The sequence below is a fragment of the Gopherus flavomarginatus genome, chromosome 15 (genome assembly GCF_025201925.1).
Source record: "Gopherus flavomarginatus isolate rGopFla2 chromosome 15, rGopFla2.mat.asm, whole genome shotgun sequence".
Lineage (NCBI taxonomy): Eukaryota > Metazoa > Chordata > Testudines > Testudinidae > Gopherus > Gopherus flavomarginatus.
In genome coordinates, this window is record NC_066631.1 from 13,258,399 (window position 1) to 13,278,960 (window position 20,562).

Here is a 20,562-nt window from a genome sequence, read left to right on the forward strand (position 1 = left end):
AATCCATGCTATGGGGGTTGCCATGGGGCTTCCATGCTACTTTTAGCCCAGTGCCATTTAAAGATACTACCTTGGGACACTGATTGTTCCCTTCTCTCCACCTTTCCAACATCACCTGCCTCCTTTGATTATTAACCCTTTGAAGCAGAGACCATGTCTTCACATGAAGTTTATACAACATCCAGTCAACAGGGGCCAATCCTTAGCATGCACTTTGAACACTACCGGAACATAATTATAGTATATACTTGAAGCTTTATAAATCCAGTACATTATTGATGGGTTGTGCGGTTAAGCTTTTTTGTAAAAAACGTAAGTGATGCAAGCCTCACCTACTCTGGATTCATAACCACAGAGATAGGGGAGGCATGCTTTGGCAGCGAGCCCCAGAGCAGGGGGCTAATAGCCAACAATCAATGTAAGTAATACAACGTTTATACAGACGATGCATCTCAAGCGCTACGCTTCTCATGGAGGTGGAGTTATTAAGTCTATTTAGTGGGTGACAGATTGGTGTGGGCAGCATTTTAGTGTAGATGCTTACAAAGTTAGGTCAAGATAAGCTGCCTTATGTCAACTTAACTCTGCAGTGTAGACCAGGCCTGACTTTGTTTCTCTTCAACTTCTCTCAGGCTGGCCAGCATCTGTTTCTTGCCAAGTTCCTCCACAATTTTAAACAGCTCCAATTTCTCAGAGGATCCTATCAAAAGTTTGGTATGGAATTCTCATTTATTCCATTACTAAATATGTAAGGGTTGTTCTGCACCTCTGGTGTTTAAGATAGGGTCTTTTCAGCAAGTGAAAGTTGCTGGACCTGAGCATAATGCCAAACATGCTGAAGCCTGAACCTCTCCATGCCTCTTCAGTAAGATAATGCCTCAATTTATCATAGCACAGCACCAGCAATGATTAATCTATTAGCTTTGATTCTGTCTAAGAAAGATCAAAGGGTTAAGATAATGCAATCATGTTTCCTGAACAATGGACCTCAGTTTGCTTAAAATCAGGGTGTTCCTCATAAACACCCTAACATGAGCTCCTTATAACATTTTTAGAATCTAATTTTTTTTCATACAATGATAAGGAATACGGCTGGTTGAAGCAGTGAGGGGAAATGTGAATGTGTGGGAGCAGGACGGAAGGTGTGGAGGTTGGGAAAGTGCAGGAAGAGGGAGGGAGGGATTAGGGGGCTGTAGAAAGGGAAAGGTGTTCTAGGGCGGGAGGGGATGGACTATGGGAGGGAGGACCTGAGGATGAGTGGCAGAGGGAGTGGGGGCTCCCCCATCAAGCCTGCATTCTTCTCTCCTCTATGCACTGGAATCTGGGAAGCACCACACCACTGTCCCTGCCCCCCATCATCATGTGAAACAGGATCTGATGTGGGGAGTGTCTGAGCCCCTCTCTATTCCCCATGTTAGCTGGGTTGGAGGGGCTGTTCCTCTGGGGGCCTGAGCCCCTGTCTCCCATGAGGCAGGATATGGAGGCCATGCCCCAGCCCTTATCTCATTCCTTTGTGAGCCAGTGTCTGAGGGGCCTCTGGGTTGGGAGCTCAGAACAGGCATGCAGAGGCGTAGCGAGTGCCCTCCGTACCCTCCGACCGGAGGGGGCCCCGCAAGGAAGGGGGCCCCTAAAAGTGGCAAAAAAAAATGTAAGGTATAACTAGGTAAGTGACATTTATTGACGCTATTGCACAATCCATGTCGACTTTACTGACAAAACCGTGAAGTCATTATGATACATCATAATGCTACTGGCTACATCAGTTGTCTGTCGGTCAGTTTCGAATTTTAGTTGGACCCATTCAAAGAATGTGTATTTGCGTTCATAATGGCGGTCGGCGGATAAATGTTATTAATTTAGTTGTTTAGTTTTTTTATCGTTTCTGCATTGTAAGGGGCCCCGGACATATCACAGGTTCACAAGCACTGGCACTAAGGAGGAGGAGGTAAACGCCCACCGACAGGAATGGAGAAGTCCATGTACCAAAACTATTGTTTCACATTGTATTCATCTTCTTGGGGTGTTCTCAGCTGAACAAGAACATAGCATTGAGATGAATGGGCTAGTTTACACCATTTTGAACCTCTTATGTTGCACATAGAGCTCCTTCTCCACAATCTAAGCCCAGATCTTGGCCATTTCCGGAGACTGTAGCTTTGCAAACATGACCCTGTAGTGTAGATACAGTCTATAGTAACCAAAGAGGTTTTTCTATAGCCATATGACAGCACACGTCAAATTTCACTGCACTACAACTCCCTTCTGCCAACAAAAATTACTACATGACACTGGGTGGGGGTGGCCAGAGCCCAATCCCCTCCACCCTGGGCTTAAGCCCTTGGGCTTTGGCTTCAGCCCCAGGCAGTGGGGCTCAGGCTTCATCTTCAGCCCCAGACCCCAGCGATTCTAATGCTGACGCTGGCGACTGCATTAAAATGGGGTCCCGACTCACTTTGGGGTCTTGACCCAGAGTTTGAGAACCAGATCATGAATTTATGAAAAGTTAGGCTGATGGACACATTCTTTTGTCAACCTAGCTGCAACTACACTGGGAGTTAGGTAGGCATAACTACAGCACTCGGTGTGGATTTTTCACACCCCTGAGCACTGTAGCTGTTGACCTATATGTTAAGTGTAGACCACGCCCCAGCATCTCCACTCTCCTGTCTTTTCTTCCCTCCAACTGGTACAGGACACTTCTCATAGCCCCACCACATTTCCATCTCCTCCTGATCCCTCCAAGCTTACCGGGGTCATGGAATCACAAAGAGGAAAATGGAACTGGTATGGGAGGGTTCAAAGGAATGCATGGGGGCACTGATGCAATGGAATGACAGGGGACATGTTGGTGTCGTTGGAGTAGTGATACAGAAGTTTGAACAGTGGAAGGGAGAATATGCAGGCTGCAACGATAGATGTGTTGGAACTGTGCAGGGAGAAGTGGAGCTATGCAGAGGGTGTTGTTGGGGAACTTCAGTCTCTCGTCCCAAAACTTCCACACCCATCAACGATACATCTACAGCCCCTACCACTCTAGTAACAGTGCACCTCATGATCTTTAATGTATTTATCCTCATAACACCCCTGTGAGATGGGGATTATATAGCATCTTCTTATTTTTGCAGATGGGAAACTGAGACAGAGCGACAAATTAACTTGCCCTAGGTCACACAGGAAGTCCATCATGGAGCAGGGAATTAAATCCAGGTCTCCCAAGGTCCAGATGCTAGCCAGTGGACCATCCTTCTTCTCTTGCACTGCCTCAACTCTATCCTTCGCTTTCAGAAACATCCTCACTACTATGATCCCTGCACTGTTCCTGCATCCTCTCACCCAGATGCTTAACCTGTGTCCCCTAAGCTGGTACTTTCCTTTCTGTGGGGAGGGAGAACCATGCTGTGAACAAGGTGAATAAACCTGTTTTTGTTTTTTTTAATCTATTTTTAAATTTTATTTTAGAATTAAAATTGAAATTATGACAACCCATATTAAGGCTTAAATTTACTATATTGAAATAATGTAAATTAAATACAAAAACCCTAAAAGCCTGACCAGCTCCCTCTAATTAATCTTTGATTCTCACACCCATGTAATTCTAATTCAGCCCTCATGTGTATACATTATGACACAGTCTAGTTACATGATCACTGCCACAGTTCAGAGCATCTGCACCTGTATTCCCTGTGTAATCCACCAATGGCACTCACCCTTAGGCTTCTGGCTCCCCAGTCATCACCTCACTTGGACAGAGACATGTACCTCACTTCCTTCTGACCCGGATATTTCCAACCTACACAGTTCCCCAGTAAGTCAGACTGCCCAAGCAGGCCTGCTTTGTTTTTCTCCTCAGAGGCATAATTGCGTAACTGTTCACAATTTAAGGTCCAACACAGCTTTTCCTAAGCAAGCACATTTATTCTTAAGGTGAAAGCATTACAGGGAAAATATTAAAACAAAAAAAGAGCCTACATGCATGCTAATAAGCTTACCAGAGATCACCCCAACTCCAACAAAGGTTCTGGCAGGAGTCAAACCCCACCAAGCATGTTTTCCTGTGGTTACAAGTTCACAACAGCTGTTAGCGCAGAACAAATACCTCCATGAATCTGTGAGTCACTCCTTTACACAGTTTGGGCCTCTGATCTTGTCCTCACATAACAGATGATCAGCAAAGGTCCCCTCTCCTCAGGGCAAAGCTTCAAATGGCTGCATTCTTATATAACTGGACTGGGTATATTTGCATATCCTCTCCCTGGAGATTAACTGGAAAACCCACTTAACTTTAGAAGTTCGTTCTTGTCTGGCACATTGCGTTAAATAGTCCTGTGAAGCTGCTAACACTTTCCCTTGTTTTCCTTAGTAATGTCTTCCTCCAGAGACATTACATGCAAGCCCACAATAATACATAAACATTTGCATTTTTAATACAATAAACTCTTAAGATACTTAAACTTGATTCAGTAAGATTTAACTTAATTTAATACTATTTGTCAAGGAAATTGCCATCTCTCACAATCACTATTTTTTTCATAGGACACCTGCTTCATTCAGTGCACAGGAAGGACAGTACTCAGGGATTAAATCAAGGCTGTGTAGAGAATGAGTTGATTGTTTGTGGGACCCTTGCCTCATTTGCTGAGAAAGTGGAAGATGTGTAGTGAATGAGACACTGGATTAGAGAAAGGATGATCTCATGGGTAAGGCAGCTGAATGCTACCCTGAAGAATTAGATGTGATCCCTGCCTCTGCCATAGAGTTCGTACATGATACTGAGCAAGTCACGAACTAAGGTTTTCACAAGCAGCCACAGTGTGTTCATTTTTTAGGTACTCATCTTGAGACACCAGGGATCTGATTTGCACAAGTACTGAGACTCACAACTGCAACTGAGGTCAATATATACTCAGAGCAGAGCTCTCAAAGTACTACTTTGAAAAATCAGGCTCTTGGCTCTCTAAGTTGACACTAAAAATTAGCTCACATTTTAAAATGGGAGCTATGAAGTCACCTCACCTGGATGTTGTAAAGATAGTTCTTTACAAACACTAGTGAATTTAAGATACTACAATGACAACACTAATTCTGTATTCAGAATTGGGTTTGGATAGTGTGCATAAATCAGGCATGGGCCACACACTGAAAGATGAGGATGAAAGAAAAAATATTGAATAGCTACCTGTTCAGAGACCACCATCTAACCAGTTCACTGAATGACACAGGGGGCAAAGACTATCATAATGCACAAAGGGGTGAGATTAAGGTGGTACCTTACTTAAACCTTAGTCCATCCCATGCTTTGCTGCACATTGGGCTACCCACAATTGCTATCTTTGCCTGTCAACTGCCCTTCTCTCCAAATCTTTCCATTTCACATTGAGAGGCTTGATGTCATTCAGAACTGTTCATTTCCATGTTATTCACGGTCTTACTCTCTCTCTTCTTGCATTTTCTGGCTTTCATTCAAGAGCGGCATTTGATAAGTATTCTTTTTCCATTCTCAGCACACGTCCCAGCCACCGACGTCTTCTTTTGTAGATTTGTGAGAGGATGCCTTGTCCGGTAATTTTTTCTGACTTCTTCATTCATCTTCCTATCTCTATATTATTCCCAATCTTCTTCTCAGATATTTGTGATGAAATGCATCCAGCTTTTGCGTATCTTTCTTGGTAAGTTGCCATGTTTCACTGCTGTATGTTGTGATGGCAACAACAATTGCTTTCTACACATTCAGTTTTGTCCTGAGGGAGATGTTTTTGAGTTGCCAGATGTTTCTGAGTCTTCCAAATGCAGCAGTTGCCTTCCTGATTCTTATTTCCTCAGAATTAGTACCATCTTGGCTGATGGCACTTCCAAGACACGTAAAATTCTCCACTTTCTCCAGTTTCTCTTCTTCAATTTTTATTTCTGTCCCTGTAGTCCCCATTAACATTACTTTACATTTCTTTGCATTGTATCTTCTCCATTACTACTTTTACTTTGTTTTTGCATTTTTGTAGTCTGTTGGCATCTTCATTAATAAGAGCGATGTCATCAGCAAATTCTAGACCAAATAGCGTTGAATGGTTCCATTTTAGGCCACATGTATCATTGTCACACTGTTTTAATCCATAGTTGATGACTTGCAAAAACAAAAAAGGAGACAGGACGCACCCCGCCTTACATATATCTTGATGCTGAATGGCGTACTCAATCGATTTTCCATTTTAATGCAGCATTTTGAGTTGGCATAGAATGCCCCCACAATGTTGATTAATTTTGTTGGAATTCCATATTGTTTCACAATTTTCCACATTGTTTCTCTGTTTACATTATTGAATGCCTTTTGAAAGTCCACAAAAGTGATGACACAACTGCCTTGGAATTCAGTTGTGTTCTCAATAATCCATGTCAGGGTGAAAATAGCGTCTTTGCACGATCTCCCTTGTCTAAATCAAGATGGTCGCTCACACAGGATGGTATCTATCTTTCCTTTCATTCTGTTTAGGAGGTCTGCTGCTAATACTTTTCCTGTGACAGACAGAAGTGTTACTCCCCTCCAGTTTGAACAATTGTTTAGATCACCTTTCTTTGGCAACTTGATTATGATACCAAGGGTCCATTCTTCCAGTATTTTCTCCTCCATCCATATTCTGTTGTACAGCAAACAGATGACTGATTCCACGTGTTCACCTCCAAATTTAAGCATCTCAGAATGAATGCCATCCAACCTAGGCGCCTTGTTGTTTTTCAGCTTCTGCAGTGCTTTTTTTAATTCCTTGATTTTTACCTCAGATACATCTATATCTAGGTCTAATGGTTTATCATTGTTAAATTCCAGTCTTGTCATCGGTTCTGGTTGGTTTAGCATTTCTTTGAAGCATTCCACCCATCTATTTTCTTGTTCCTCCTGTGTTTTCAAAATTCTCGTTTCTTTTTCACAGGGACATTTCTGAATTTTGATCCGTATCCTGTTAACTGTTTTAGGATAGCGCAGACTGTTTTTGTATAATTTCTTTCCCCTTCAGCTTCGCTAGCCTTACTTTCAATCCCATTTTGCTTATCCTTTTTGCCATTTTTTTTTTTACTGATTTGTCAAGGTTCCTGTAGATTTGTTTTGTTTCTTCCATCGCATGTTGTAGTACTAGAACCTTTTGTTTTCTTCGTTCATTTATAATTTTCCATGTTTCTTCTTCCACTGTTCTTTACTGCTTCCTCTCTTTCTACCAATTATCTTTTCAGCTGCTTCTAGCACAGCTGTTTTGAAAAGATTCCAGTATTTTTCCACTTTGTTTTCTTCAAGATCTTTAAGGGCCTCAAACCTGTACTTGACCTCTATCTGGTACTCTTCGTATCCTGCAACCTTGTAGTTTCCGTGTATTGACTAATCTGTCTTCTTTCCTTTTTGAGCACTTTAAACTTTAATTTGATGTTTGCTTTCAGCAAGTAGTGATTGCTCCCTATATCTGCTCCTCTGAATACTCGTGTCTAACACTAATGTTTTCCACCTCTTACTAATACAGATATAGTTGATCTCATTTTGTGTAAGACCATCTGGTGAAATCTAGGTCTTTTTGTGATGTTTTTATGTCGGAAGAAAGAATTTGCAGATACTAAGATTGTTTTTGGCACAAAATTCAAGAAGTCTTGTGCCATTGTCTGTCATTGTTCCAGTTGTATGTGGGCCGATGACTGTTTCCCAACCTCATCTTTCATGTCTGATATGGGCATTAAAATCTCCCATAACCAGGACAAGATTGTGGTTTGGTATTTCTTTCATCATTCAATTCTGCACAGAATCTCTCTTTGTCTTCTTCAGCTGTATCATCTGTTGGAGCATATGCCTGGACTATGGTACACAATGTGACTACAGTGGAATCTAGCTGCTGGTTGTACAGTCACCCTTAATTCTGGCATCTCTTAACTTTGGTGTGTTTGACTTTGCAACCTTAATGTGTTTTTTAGATGTACTAAAACATATAATATACCCAAAGACACCTTTTGGTATGAGCACCTTGTAAGTTTAACTATTAAAGTCCTAGTGAATTAACAGGCAAATATTACTGCTTTTTGTACCATACTGATAATTTTACCTTTTTCAATAACCTGGCTCCCATTGATAAGTTTGTTTTTGCAACTGACAGTTTAAGGATCAGTACTTTTTCTTCCCTCTGTACACAATTTAAGAAAATCATCTCTACATTTTTGTATTTCTGCACTTTTTAAAGTGTTAGTGATGAATACTAAACAAGCACCTTAAATCAATAAAACAGATATATTTTCAACAACTCTTTACTAGCAATAGCATCACCTGCTCCTATTATTAATAATGGCCAATACAAAGTGCGAGCAAATAAGTTTTGTAAAGTGCCCTGAGACTGGAGCAAACTGTTGAAGGGTGCAGGGTCTAGTGATGTGAGTTCTCTACTGGAAACACCCTGTTGCTGGCCACAGGGAGTCTGACAGGAATTTACAGTGAGAATGGACCCGGCAAATTAGAACTCCTACGAGAAGATATAGAGCAAGAGGCAATCCATGAGTACCAGGCATCTTTCTATTTAGGTATTTACAGTGTACAAATAGTGAGTATAATTAAACCAAACAGGGCACCTGTGCAGAGCCCTTATATATTCTGTTCACATTCATACCATTCAATTCTGCCCTACATGAAGCTTTGAAGGTTTCAAGGGTTGTCCCAAATAGAGTACACTGCAATAATCTTGATACAAGGGCATGGCTCCAAGTACCAAGACATACACCAGAGAAACTGTCTCAGCTTCCTGAGCAGCCATAGATGGAAAATGACACATCATGGTATTCTCTGCTGACAGCCAGGAACAGCAATGGATCAAGAGTAACCCAAAGACTGAATCTCACTGAGAAGCGTGGGACATATACCTCAACAGAAGACATTCTCAGCCCCCACTCACTCCTCTAACATTTTCCTGTATCTAGGAGCACAGCTTCCACCATATCCAGGATGAGCCTAAGCCATTCTCTACCATATACTTCCTCAGTCCTCTCAAACAGTTGGAGATCACAGGAACTGTAGCATCCACATTTAATCAAAAAGAATCTTAAGGTCTAAGAGTCATCTTACTGCCCCTACCAGCTGAAACATGCACATAAATAAGATGGAACCTTGCACAAGACAACCCCCTGCAGGGAACAGTAAGCACCTCTTACTACCCTTTGGAGTTCTCAAAAGAGCAAACGTACTGAAGCATCTTCACATCGATTCCCAAAAGCTTTGCAGAAAGGTTAACAAAACCTAGTGGCCACTAGTATCCGAGGCTATTTATAATTGAAACAAGACTAGCATGGATGTTTTGCTTCTGGCCATACCACCATCTCATGGCTATCTCCAGCAAATGCCTAAAATCAGACTGATAGAGGGAATCCATATTTGAAATTGCAGTAACAGAAGCTGCCTCATTTACCACATATGCAGCTATACCGTATCCAAGAGACTCTCTCTAAAGATGGGTCACTTGAATATTTTCATACACTTAATTTTAAACAATTCTTAATAGTGTGAATATTTGTTAATGGCAAGTAACAGTAATTATCTTGTAAAGGTGAATGAGAAAATTTGCGCATGGACTAGTGAGTTTTCAGGACTATTTTGCAAGATCTTGTTAAACACTTTCTCTGGTTACAGAACGTTTTCCAAAGGAAATCTACATAGTAATTATTTTAATTATTTCCTTTACATGTCAGTTACTTATAACTCACTGAAGGTGAAAGGAAGCATAGGAAGAGGAACCAATTCGTGATCAGACCTCAAAAACGTTCCTAGGCAACAGCTCCCAACCCTGCTGCTACACATCACATCAAGCTATTATAATCCCTGGTTATGGCAAGTCTTATTTTATTTTAACTGCAACAAGATGAAACTGCCAAACTAATTTCAGATGTGACACATGAACCCAATCTCTATAAAAGCACCATAATAATGATTCACCGATACCAGCATTTTTTTTTTAAATTAAGATAATATGTATGGCTACTTTCATGTCTGAGATGTGTTATGTAGTTCAGTGGAGGCACTGTCACTTGTAGAACACAAAAGATTTTGGACCCGAGGAAAACTGTCAGTGCTTAAAATAACGCAAAACAGCCCATGAACTGAGAGTGTATTTTAATACTTCCTACTTTCCAATTTCCAGAATTTTAAATGTTTAAGTGGCATTCCTTGTTATACAACTATTTTATTTTTAATTAAGATTTTGTTTGCTAAGACTGATGCATTTACTCAAACTGTTATTTTAAGCTTCTCTTGAAGGAATTCATCAGCATCCATTTTTTAAATACCACTGACAGAAGACTGCTATAGATTGACATGCACAGAAAGAAAAAAAAAAAAAAAAAAAAGAGTTTAATCACTTTAGCTCCAAGTTTCCTTGCCCCTGCAGACTGTCTTTGTGTAAGATGGGTGACTTCACAGAACAAACTAAAAGCGTAACATATTAGCTCTGAGCACCCAAAAAGCATGTGAGGCACAAGCAAAGCTGCTCTCTGCCCTGAATAATTTATAATCTAAATTCAGACATGAACCTCCATGAAGACCAAAACAAACAAAATAGGATAGGGAACAAGGGTTACAGGAATGAGGCCAGGTGGTTAAATTGTGAAACATCTAAACATCAGAACAGAAATGTTAAGCCCATTTGGAATTATTTGCTACCCATAAGCAAATAGCAATGAAAAGGGTAGGGCCCACACAGCCAGCGGTTTATTTAACATTGTTGTTAAACCGCAGAAGCTACCACGTTGGTCAGGAAGCCGCAGGGGGTGGTTAGCAGATCCCATGGAAGAGGCTGTAAGGGAGCTCTGGGGAGAAAGCAGCGGGGCGTTCATAGTGGGGAATGGAAGGGGTGGGGAATTGGGACGCCTCCCCCCGCAGGCCGCTGGAAGGGGACAGGAGCAGCAGCGTGGTCAGCTGGCTCCGGATAACTGAGCCGCGGGCAGGGAAGCCAGCCTCAGAGACACACAGTTGGTTTGGCGGGGAGAGTGTGGCGGGGGCTGTCAGCGGGCAGCAAGGAGGCAGGCAGCCCCTGGGGCCACCCCCACGGGAAGCGGCTGCCGACCAGGACGGGGGCGGTGCAACACGGCAGAAGAGAGGCACATCGGGGCGGCCTGCCAGCTCCAGAGACAGGCGCCTACGGGGAGCGGGCCCCCCACCCTCCGGCTGCAGCGCGAGGAGTGTCCCGGCTGCCCAGCCCGTCTCCCTTCCCGGGCAGCCGAAGCAGGGCGCGTTTGCGGCCTAGGCTGCTCCGTTCCCGCCCCCGCGTCCCCACGGGGCCCCATACTCACATCTGGCTGACCAGCTTCTGCCGGAAGTTCGCGCTGCGCCAGTCGGTCTCCTGCCCAGACACGTCCATCCCCGCTGCTGCCGCCGCCGCCAGCCCCTGCCGCCGCCGCCGCCGCGCTTCCCTCCGCCGCTGACGACGATCCGCCACAGCCTAACCCGGAAATGACATCAACTTCCGGCGCAGTGGGCGCGCTACTGCGCTGGAAAATGAAGTCTCCTTCGGCCTCGTTCTCGCTAACCGTTCTTCACCCGATGCATGTTGGGAAACGTAGTCTCGGGGCCCCCGATGCGTGGTGGGAGATGTAGTTCTGTGTGTGGCCGAGGCTCAGAGGTAGCCGGGCTCCGGGCAGTGCGTTCTCGGCTGCTCAGCAGCTCTAGGCCTGGCCCGCGTGCGGCCTTGGTCCCGCAGTGAGGCAGCCCCATGCGAGGCCCTGGGAGCTGAGCGATGCGCAGTTTCCCAGGAGAATTATATTTTGTCTTCAATCCCTCAAGGGCAAGAGAGGCTCGGGCCTTAGCCCTGCCAGCGACTCCACGGAGCTCCCGTCCTGCAGGTATGCAGAGCTCCGTTGACTTGAGCGGGGCTTCACACAAATGTAAGGGTTTGCCCAGACAGAGCAGCCTGCACGGATGAGGCCTTGGTGACAGCCAGCATTAAGTCAGCTCTATTTATTAAATATTGTCTTTCCCAAAAGCTGGAGTGAAGCTGTACAGGACATTTTCATGTCCTGCCACTTCGCTGCTGGCCTCCTAAATGGCTTCAGAATTAAAGCCTTAATTTACAAAAATAATAATTGGAGACTATTCTGTTTGACAATTTTGTACCTGCTATAGGCCCCCGTGCTTAACTAAGCACATGAGTAGTGTCACCAATTCACTAGAACGTAGGGTAACCAGATAGCAAGTGTGAAAAATCGGGGCGGGGGGGGGGGGGGTGGCAGGTAACAGGAACCCCTATAAAAAAAAAAAGCCCTAAATATCGGGACTATGCCTATGAAATAAGGACATCTGGTCACCCTACTAGAACTAAACACATGCTTAAAGGTTAAGCACAGGATCAGGTCTTTAGTTCCAAGTAACATCACTTCTTACTCATCTCCTTACATTTAGCATATGTATAAGTGCTTGCAGAACCAGAGCTTATGATTTCTATAACTACTAGATTAGAGGGGAACATATTTCTTTTTTTGTTTGTTTACTTTGTGCATTAGACACAACTACATATTTGCCCCCTTACTTAATAAATCAGTAGGGCCACCCTGAAGAGGCACATCATCAAGAATGGGAAAAGTCAGAGGAATAAAGTAATAACTCTGGTAAAGGCATCAGGAGCAGGCAAAATGGAGCAGAGGTTTACTATATGAGGCAAGATTATGGAGGACTTTATGTAGAGGAGGAAAAAAAATTCATAGGATGTTGTAAAAGACAGGTAATGAAGAGATTAAAGAAACACTGATGGAGTGTAGGGATGGGAAGTTTACTTTGGGCAGCCTCATTTTTTAACAGACTACAGGAGGAAGAGGTGAAAGACATGGAAGCCAGACAAGCCAGTTACAGAAATTAAGGCTAGGTGCAGACAGACCAGGTGCCCCTCAGAAACATTTAAAGAGAAGGAAATTCTTCAGGTTAATTGAAATTATTTTCTTCATATGACTTTTACATCTAGAATTAATTTAAATGGAAAACTGAAAATGGAACCATAAGGAAAGAACCAAAGGATGACCTAACAATTAAGAAACATTCCTATGGAGTAGCAATCAGTGGTATTTCTATAGTTCAGGTTCTGTGTACTTTTCGTAGTAAAAATCTAGTTATGCAAGTTCCAGTTGATTCAAACAGAATCAGGATGCAATTTAGAGCCAATTTAAAGTGTGGGGAGCAATCATCCCAGTCTTAGTAGACCCACTGTACTCTGGACCAAGGTACAATGGCAAATATTCTGAGACAAGCAGCCATGCATGTTGTACTTATGATAATGTGGCAAGTATGGGCCCCTGCACAGTACAAAGGGGAAGCCATACAAAGCTTTCAGAGCTGTAGCTGCAGGAAACAGCTTGTTAATATGTTTGTAATTATAATACACAGAAAGATATGGAAAAGGAAATGAAAATACATTCCCTGGCAGGCAAGTTAGAGGTAAGGAGGTAATGAGATTTCTCTAACTCAGATAAGACGCTGTAGAATTAATCTCTGAGGCAGTAGAGTGGGACATGCACGTCGGAGCATATTTGATAAGGGAAACGTCAACCAAATTGTTCTCACTTTGCTTGTCGTAAACTTAGCAACAGCAGCACATTTAGGAGTAAGACACATGTGGATAGGACCAGTCACTGTAGTGTCTAGAGCTTGAGAAATTTCAGACAGTGAGATAAACATTAATACAAGTGATGAGAGAGTCAAAAAAAAAAAAAAAGTGAAACTGGTTAGCATACCTTTGTGAGACTGTGAGAATTACTCCGCTCTCTGCTGAGTGTAGCACGAGTGGCCCAATTCAGGCATGCAGATGGGATGGTCTAGTCCAGCAGCAGCTGTGGTTTCTCAGGGGGAGAGAAGGCAGAGCAAGGCTGTGTGCTTATATGTTCCCAAGTGCCAGTTTCTTAGCACTATAAACCCCTATACACAAGCTACCATTTCCCTCATTTGGTAAGGGGTTGCTCTCATGTTCTACTGATGTTACTTTCTTAATAAGCTATTTTATCTCTCAATTATGTGGCACTTACTTACATTCAGACTAAGGGACTGATCCTGAAAAGTGTGATGAGTATAGACTTTTTATGAGGAATTTAGAATCATAGAATTATAGGTAAGGGGTGAGGTTCTCCCAGGAGACTAAAGGAGTTGTAACTAACTTGATATGATGCTGTAAAAGGAAGAAAGTGTTCAAAGGACATAAGTAGTAGCATTTTGAGCAGACTGGACATGGGAGACCAGACAGGAGATGATTACAATAATTAAGACTAGACAGAGCCGATAGACCCTGATGTCATGGAAAGCAGCGTGGGCAGTGGGGTACAAGTAGGTGACTGCCAAGCCAATGGTTCTCAACCAGGGGTATGTGTATTCCTGGGGGTACACAGAGGTCTTCCAGGGGGTACATCAACTCATCTAGATATTTGCCTAGTTTTACAACAGTCTACATAAAATGCACTAGCAAAGTCAGTACAAACTAAAATTTCATACAGACAAAATGAGAAAGTAAGCAATGTTTATATTTTTATGTCTGATTTTATAAGCAAGTAGTTTTTAAGTGAGGTGAAACGTGGCGGTACGCTAGACAAATCAGACTCCTGAGAGGGGTACAGTAGTCTGGAAAGGTTGTGAACCATTGTGCCAACAATGGTGATTAAGCAGTGTGTTCACACAAACACGCAATTAATTAACTTTCAGAGTAAATTATATGATATGTATTAACTGGCAAGTTAATATGCTTTAGTAATTGCATTGTGTGTACCAATGTCATTTTAATCAATGCGCACAAACTAAAATTAGTGTGTAGTAAACCTCCCACATAGAGAAGCCCTTAGAGATGTAGATCACCTCAGTCTCAATAAATCCACTCCTTTAATTGCACATCAATGCACAGTGGTGGATTTTCTGAAATAAGCAGCCACGCATATCATTCATCTGTGAAAATGTAGTGAACCCGGTCACTTGTAGAACAGAGGGAGAAGCTATGAAAGCTGTGGATGGAGGACAACAGCATTCTAATATATTTACAATGAAAATACTCTGAAAAATAGAGATCAGTAAGATAAAATACATTACACAGCTGCAAATTATTGTTTGTCAGAGCCAAGGGACTAATAGTTTTGTCGTAGGAAGATTTCTGTGACTCGCTGCACCCTTCTTCTCCCTTTACAAATAAGTTACTGGTAATAAATGTCTTTGGAGGAAAATAAGTGGGTTATGGTGCATGTAGGTGCGCTTACACTGCATCATGCTTGATTTTGGAGATGTCATCCAAATTTCTGTCTTTTGCTGGCCATTGACCTATTAGCATTGGCAGCACTTTTAGGATTGAGTGTATTTTTGGATGGAACTGGGTCATTGCATTAAGCTGGGCAAATGTGCCAGACGCCTATCCGAAAGACACGAGAGATGCCCAGATAGAGCTACATGCAGGCAGACACAGCCCGCCGGAGAGAGGCAATTGGTGAGGGCCCCTTTAAGAAGGGCTTGTGGGCGTATCCCTCTGTTCAGTCACGTGGGAAGGGCTCTCTGGCTTGACTCTATGGTTGTGCGAAGATGAACCCGGAAGAAGGCGGTGGGGCAGGCGCGAGGCTGGGTTCGCCGCTGCCGGTAGGTGTCCAGGCGGGCGCCCTCTGCCCTCCCCGGGTTTTCCAGGCGGGATTCGGGCTGGGAGGCTGATTCCAAAGCCCCCTCCGTGGGGGAGGGGGAGCTACTGACAACTAGCACCCCCTGACTCAGCTGCCGCCCTGCCCCCACCGGTAGGGAGACACCCCTCCCCGAGGCGCCCTTGCTCCTGGCCCCCACCGCGGTGTGCTGCCCTCCGACACCGAGTGAGGCTTCGTGCCCACGTGCCGGCCCCCGGCGCTGTTCAGCAGCGGAGTGACTGAGTCACAAGCCTGCCGTCCAGTACACGGAATCCCCCCACCCCCGATATTTTAGCCCCACGTCTTCTGGTGCTTCCCCACTCACCCTTTGCTGGACAAGGGACTGCCAGGGGGAGCCCCCTTAGTGTGTTCTGTGGCGAGGAGGAGAGACATGAATAACTGGTGTGCAGCTGTACTTGTGATACTTCCTTGTCAGCCCCGTTCTGCTGGCGTGTAACGCAGCTGCTTATTTTTCTAGAGTCGAGACGGTAGGGAATGAGTAGCGCCCAGAGCGTTGATGGGAGCCGATAGCAGTACTGGTTCGGTCTAGTCTTGCCTGTGGGAACAAGGATCACCACTTAAAGCCATTTCTATTATTAACATTAGTGATTCTGAGAACCTTTTTAATTAACCATTGGAAACAAAGTCTTCTGTAGTGCCGTTCCCACAGCTTTAGAAGTACCATTACAACCACAAATAGGATAAAGGCATAGGGTTTAAAGGTGAATGAACAATCAGTGTTGTCTTTCAGGTGCCATGAAAAGTAAAGCCGCAGTATATAGCAGGGAATCTCATTGAAAGGTCTAATCTCAGTCCCATCTCTGCCTCTGTTGGTAGAGCAGAGACTGGATTCCAATGTTCTAAATGCAAAGAAGATTCTTTAGTCAGACCGCAGACCACGTGCTGTAAAACTAATGTAGCTAGTGGTCTACTGTAGTTTCATCACTAAGTCCTGACAAAGCAGTCACAGAATAGGGTTGTTAACTTTGCTATCCTGCATTATCTAGACTGTGTACCTTGGCATTCGGATGGTGTTTTCAGTCCCACATGAGCAATAATTTTAGCAACTAGAAGAGAGAGTTTGGGAGTAAAACTGGAAGTTGACTTTATCTGTCTTTTGCCTGACCTGAGAACAGACATGAGTTGATTAGTTTGGAACCCACATTGATTTCTGGGAAACTATCGTTCAGTCTTGTGTAACCTGGAATATCCTTTTTATAATTAGGAATCTGTGGGTTGATATTAGGAACTGGACATTAGGAGTGACATTAGGAAACTGGAACTGCTTTGTTATTGGAAGGGGTAGGCACTTTGTTACAGGAAAGCTCCATTTCTTCTGACCCATAAAAGATAGTACAGAGCCCGTAATAGATCTTTGGGGCATGGAATTACTTTGGGAAGGAAGATAATGTTTTATAACAGATGCAATTGATATCAGTGATGCCAGGGAATCCACATATGACAGTAAAACCATTAGATCATGGATTCTTAACTTTTTTATGAGTGGGCCACAACTTAAATGTCTCCTGGACATCCCTCTCTCATTCACAATTATATGATATCTTTGTGGCAAATACAGCAATTACTTAAATGGAAAAGGGATATTGAGAAAACATTTATGTATTTTTATCTGTCTTAATCTGATTTAACAGTTGGAAACACAGAGGAGAGCAAGCAATGTTTGACCAGACCTGCACACCAACAAAATATCATTCAGTGGGCCAGAATTTGAAAGCGATTGCATTAAATTAGCTACTGTTTAAAAACATGCATAGCCTCACTGAATCTTTAGAGTTCTTTCTAAATTAAACTTTTCCCTGTATCTTTCTTTTGTCTTTTTTTATGAAAGCTATGGGTATAAAAACAAGCTCTTTGTTGTTAACAGAGTTCAGCAGCTGCTGCTGTCTCTCAGAATCTTCTCTATGTGACATCCGAAGTAGATGCTGTGAAAATTATAATGTTCTAAACAACAGGCAAGCATGATCTGTAAGGAGGAATAAATAGAAACAATTGAACTCTTAAAGATACACTGCGGCCTTATGAAAAAAGCTTTGGAAACACTTTTTGCTTATTTAGCATTTTTTCTGTATTTATAATTACATTATTATGCATTAATGCACAGTGTGTGGCCTATAAGGTAGTGCTCGAGAACACAGTGCAAACTATCATATAGTAATTTTATAATTTGTGAAAGATCACATGAGAGAGAAATATTGGGCAAGTATCTCAGTAAAACAGGCACTGTTAAGAAATTCATACTTCTAAGGTAACTCCGTAATGGTATTTCTCTCTGAGAAACGTTTTGTGAACTATTGCAATAATATATTGCTGTTCATATATACATAATATATTCAGAAAGGGAAAAGTCGCATAGTAATGTAAACACTAGTAAATTCAGTGAGAGTTTTGCCATTAAGTTCAATGGAACCAAGATTTTTCCCATGATCTATAGCAGTGGTTCTGAAACTTGTTTTCCCAAACCACTTGAAAATTGCTGCAGGTCTCGGCGGACTACTTAATGATCTTTCCAAATGTTGTTTGTACCGTTAGCTAACTATTGTAAAGCGCTTTGGATAATAGCATGCTCTCTCTCTCTCTCTCTCTCTCTCTCTCTCTCTCTCTCTCTCTCTCTAAATTATTAAGGTTTTTTATATATAAAGGTCTCTCCTCTGCCACAGAGCTGAGGCTGGGAAGGAGGGCCATCTCTCTTTGGCAGCTGGAGCCCTGGAGCTGGGGAAAGTCACCTCGTTCTCTGGCCGCTGCAGCCCTGCACATCCCAATTTGCAGCTTTCACATTTTCTCAGCATAATTTTGCAGTAAATACTATACAGTGAAATGTAGAGCTGTGAGAGTAAATGTAGTTTAGACAATATTGTATCATGGAGATTTCTCCCTTTTAAATGTTCCACTGATTCTGCAGACTCGGAATTGTTCAGAAGTTCAATTCTTCCTGAAAGTTGTCTTTATATTCCCACTTTGGTAATCTTCTAGAAAAACAGTGCCAATTTCGACAGCAAAAGCATGCTGTCACAGCACTGAACATTCATAGCCAAAGTTGTAAAAGGCCAATACAGTCTCCAATCGCCTCAGTTCCTTCCTTTCCTTGATTAGCCGTGCATGTAGGGACCTTAGCCCCGGGCCAAGAAGGGGCATTTATGGAAATGTGCTCAGCTAATGTAAACAGGCAAAACCAAGAAAAAATACAACAAAGCAAGCCCTTTGATGTACCATGGTAAACTAAAGATGGGGACTCAATTTGCAGCTTCTGTTACAGCAGAGGTATCTAAGAACACTGTGCAGCTGGGAATTTGGTAAATGAAAGCGACATTTTGCACCAGACTGCTCTTGGTGTAAATCCAAAATAATCTCATTGGGGCAGAACCATGTTTTAAGGTCTCTCGATTGTACTTAAGGGTTGGTGTGTTTTGCTAACTGATAAGAGTTAAAATGCTGTTAATTAGCAAACACAAACATTTGTTATTTTTATTATCTCACAGAATTCACCTCGCTATAACTGGTGGCTGTGAGGTACTGAGCATTTCTGCTTGTGATGGCAGAGGATCAGGAGCTGACTCAGCCATGCAAGACTCCCCTGGAGCCCTCCCTCCAGCAGTGCACCAGCAACACTTACCGCAGTGCAGAGCACTCCCAGTCCTTACTCAGTGGCCTGGTAGCTCTCCGAGATAGTGGCATCCTTTTTGATGTAGTCCTGGTAGTGGAAGGGAAACCTATTGAAGCTCATCGGATACTCCTAGCTGCATCATGTGACTATTTCAGGTGAGTCCAGTGTCACTGTGAATCTGTAACCAACATCTTTCTCAATACATCTCAAATCATCATTAAAAAAAAAGAGAGAGAGAGAGAGAGAATCTGAATTGTGGCTGAACTTCCATCTTTCTTCTCCTTGGACTCCCCATCCTTTCCCAAGTTGTACTATGTTGCATGTGGCATACCATGGTTTATTCAGAACATTTTAATACCTGCTCATAGCAGTGTGGAGGCTTACCAATGGAGGAATGAAATAAATAGAAATTCAGCCATATCTTGCAGTGTTCTTATCCTTGTGCATTTAAAATCAGACCTTTAAGATTAGTTGAATGCATTTAAAATATTTAATTTGTTTCTGTTCATTTTTCTTTTGTATGACTTTAAAAATAAAGCTAATCTTGCATTATTCCACATTTAGTTTTGCTTCCAGGTGCCTCCATTTCACTCAGAACCCATAGTAATTGGAGGACATAGTGGTGCCTGTGTTATATGTGCCCCGTTCATTAGAAGTACGACACAGTGCATTCTACAGAGCTGTTAAAGTTCTATTGGCCCCAACAAGATTTGGCCTATTACAGTAATTTCATAATACATAGCAAGTTATAAAACATGTTGTGGGAAGTAATGGTCCTAAGTGCTGTTTATGTAACTTGGGAGGGGCAATCCAACTCCTGATGTTGTCAATGGGAGTCTTTCTATTGATTTTAAGGGGAGTTGCAGCAGCCCTTGGTCACGAAAAATTAAAAATACTGAAAGTCACGTCTCGCATCATAGATTTAATGTCCCGCAACTTTTCAGTTCCAAAACCACATTAGTTCTAGTGAGTAGCACCCAAAAGTGGGACAAGCCATTCTTTTTAACCAGTCTTATTTGGAGTAATACCACACTTATCCAAAACACACACTCCCAGAGTTCAGCTCTGAGCACGTTTAGAGCAAATTGGTTTCTCTGCATTCCTGATGGTGCTCTTGAAGATTCTGTCTACTTCAAACAACTCCTACTTCTTCAACCCACAAAGCCTGATGTAACAGCCATCATCTTTCTAGACAAGGATTGCATGGGACTTCCTTAGGACCCCATCGACACTGCTTTGGGGTAGGTTGCAGTTGAATGATGTGAAACACTCCTTTCCCTTCCTAACAGCTAAGGGTATGTCAACACTGCATAGTGTAC

At 42.8% G+C, this 20,562-nt stretch overlaps 2 protein-coding genes across 13 annotated transcripts in view; one reads left to right on the plus strand and one right to left on the minus strand.

Moving 5' to 3' along the window:
* The window catches only part of MED15 (mediator complex subunit 15), a 45,790-nt gene extending 34,345 nt beyond the window's left edge, over positions 1-11,445 (minus strand). The window contains exon 1 of one of the 3 annotated variants that reach the window (XM_050924466.1): positions 11,293-11,445. In XM_050924466.1, coding sequence (XP_050780423.1) covers positions 11,293-11,360 — 68 coding nt within the window. In that variant the 5' untranslated portion in view covers positions 11,361-11,445. The remainder of the gene's footprint in view (positions 1-11,292) is intronic. The other 2 variants (XM_050924465.1, XM_050924467.1) reach the window with 2 other exon arrangements.
* A 133-nt stretch (positions 11,446-11,578) lies between these two features.
* Positions 11,579-20,562, plus strand: part of KLHL22 (kelch like family member 22) — a 28,260-nt gene continuing 19,276 nt past the window's right edge. For 6 of the 10 annotated variants that reach the window (XR_007769540.1, XM_050924476.1, XM_050924477.1 and 3 more), the window contains exons 1-2: positions 11,579-11,841; positions 19,119-19,398. Coding sequence is in view for 8 of the 10 variants with exons in the window: in XM_050924476.1 (XP_050780433.1) it covers positions 19,172-19,398 (227 nt within the window). In the remaining 2 variants the exon portion in view is untranslated. Of the gene's footprint in view, positions 11,842-15,482; positions 15,587-19,118; positions 19,399-20,363; positions 20,485-20,562 lie in introns of those variants that run through there. The other 4 variants (XM_050924480.1, XM_050924471.1, XM_050924472.1 and 1 more) reach the window with 4 other exon arrangements.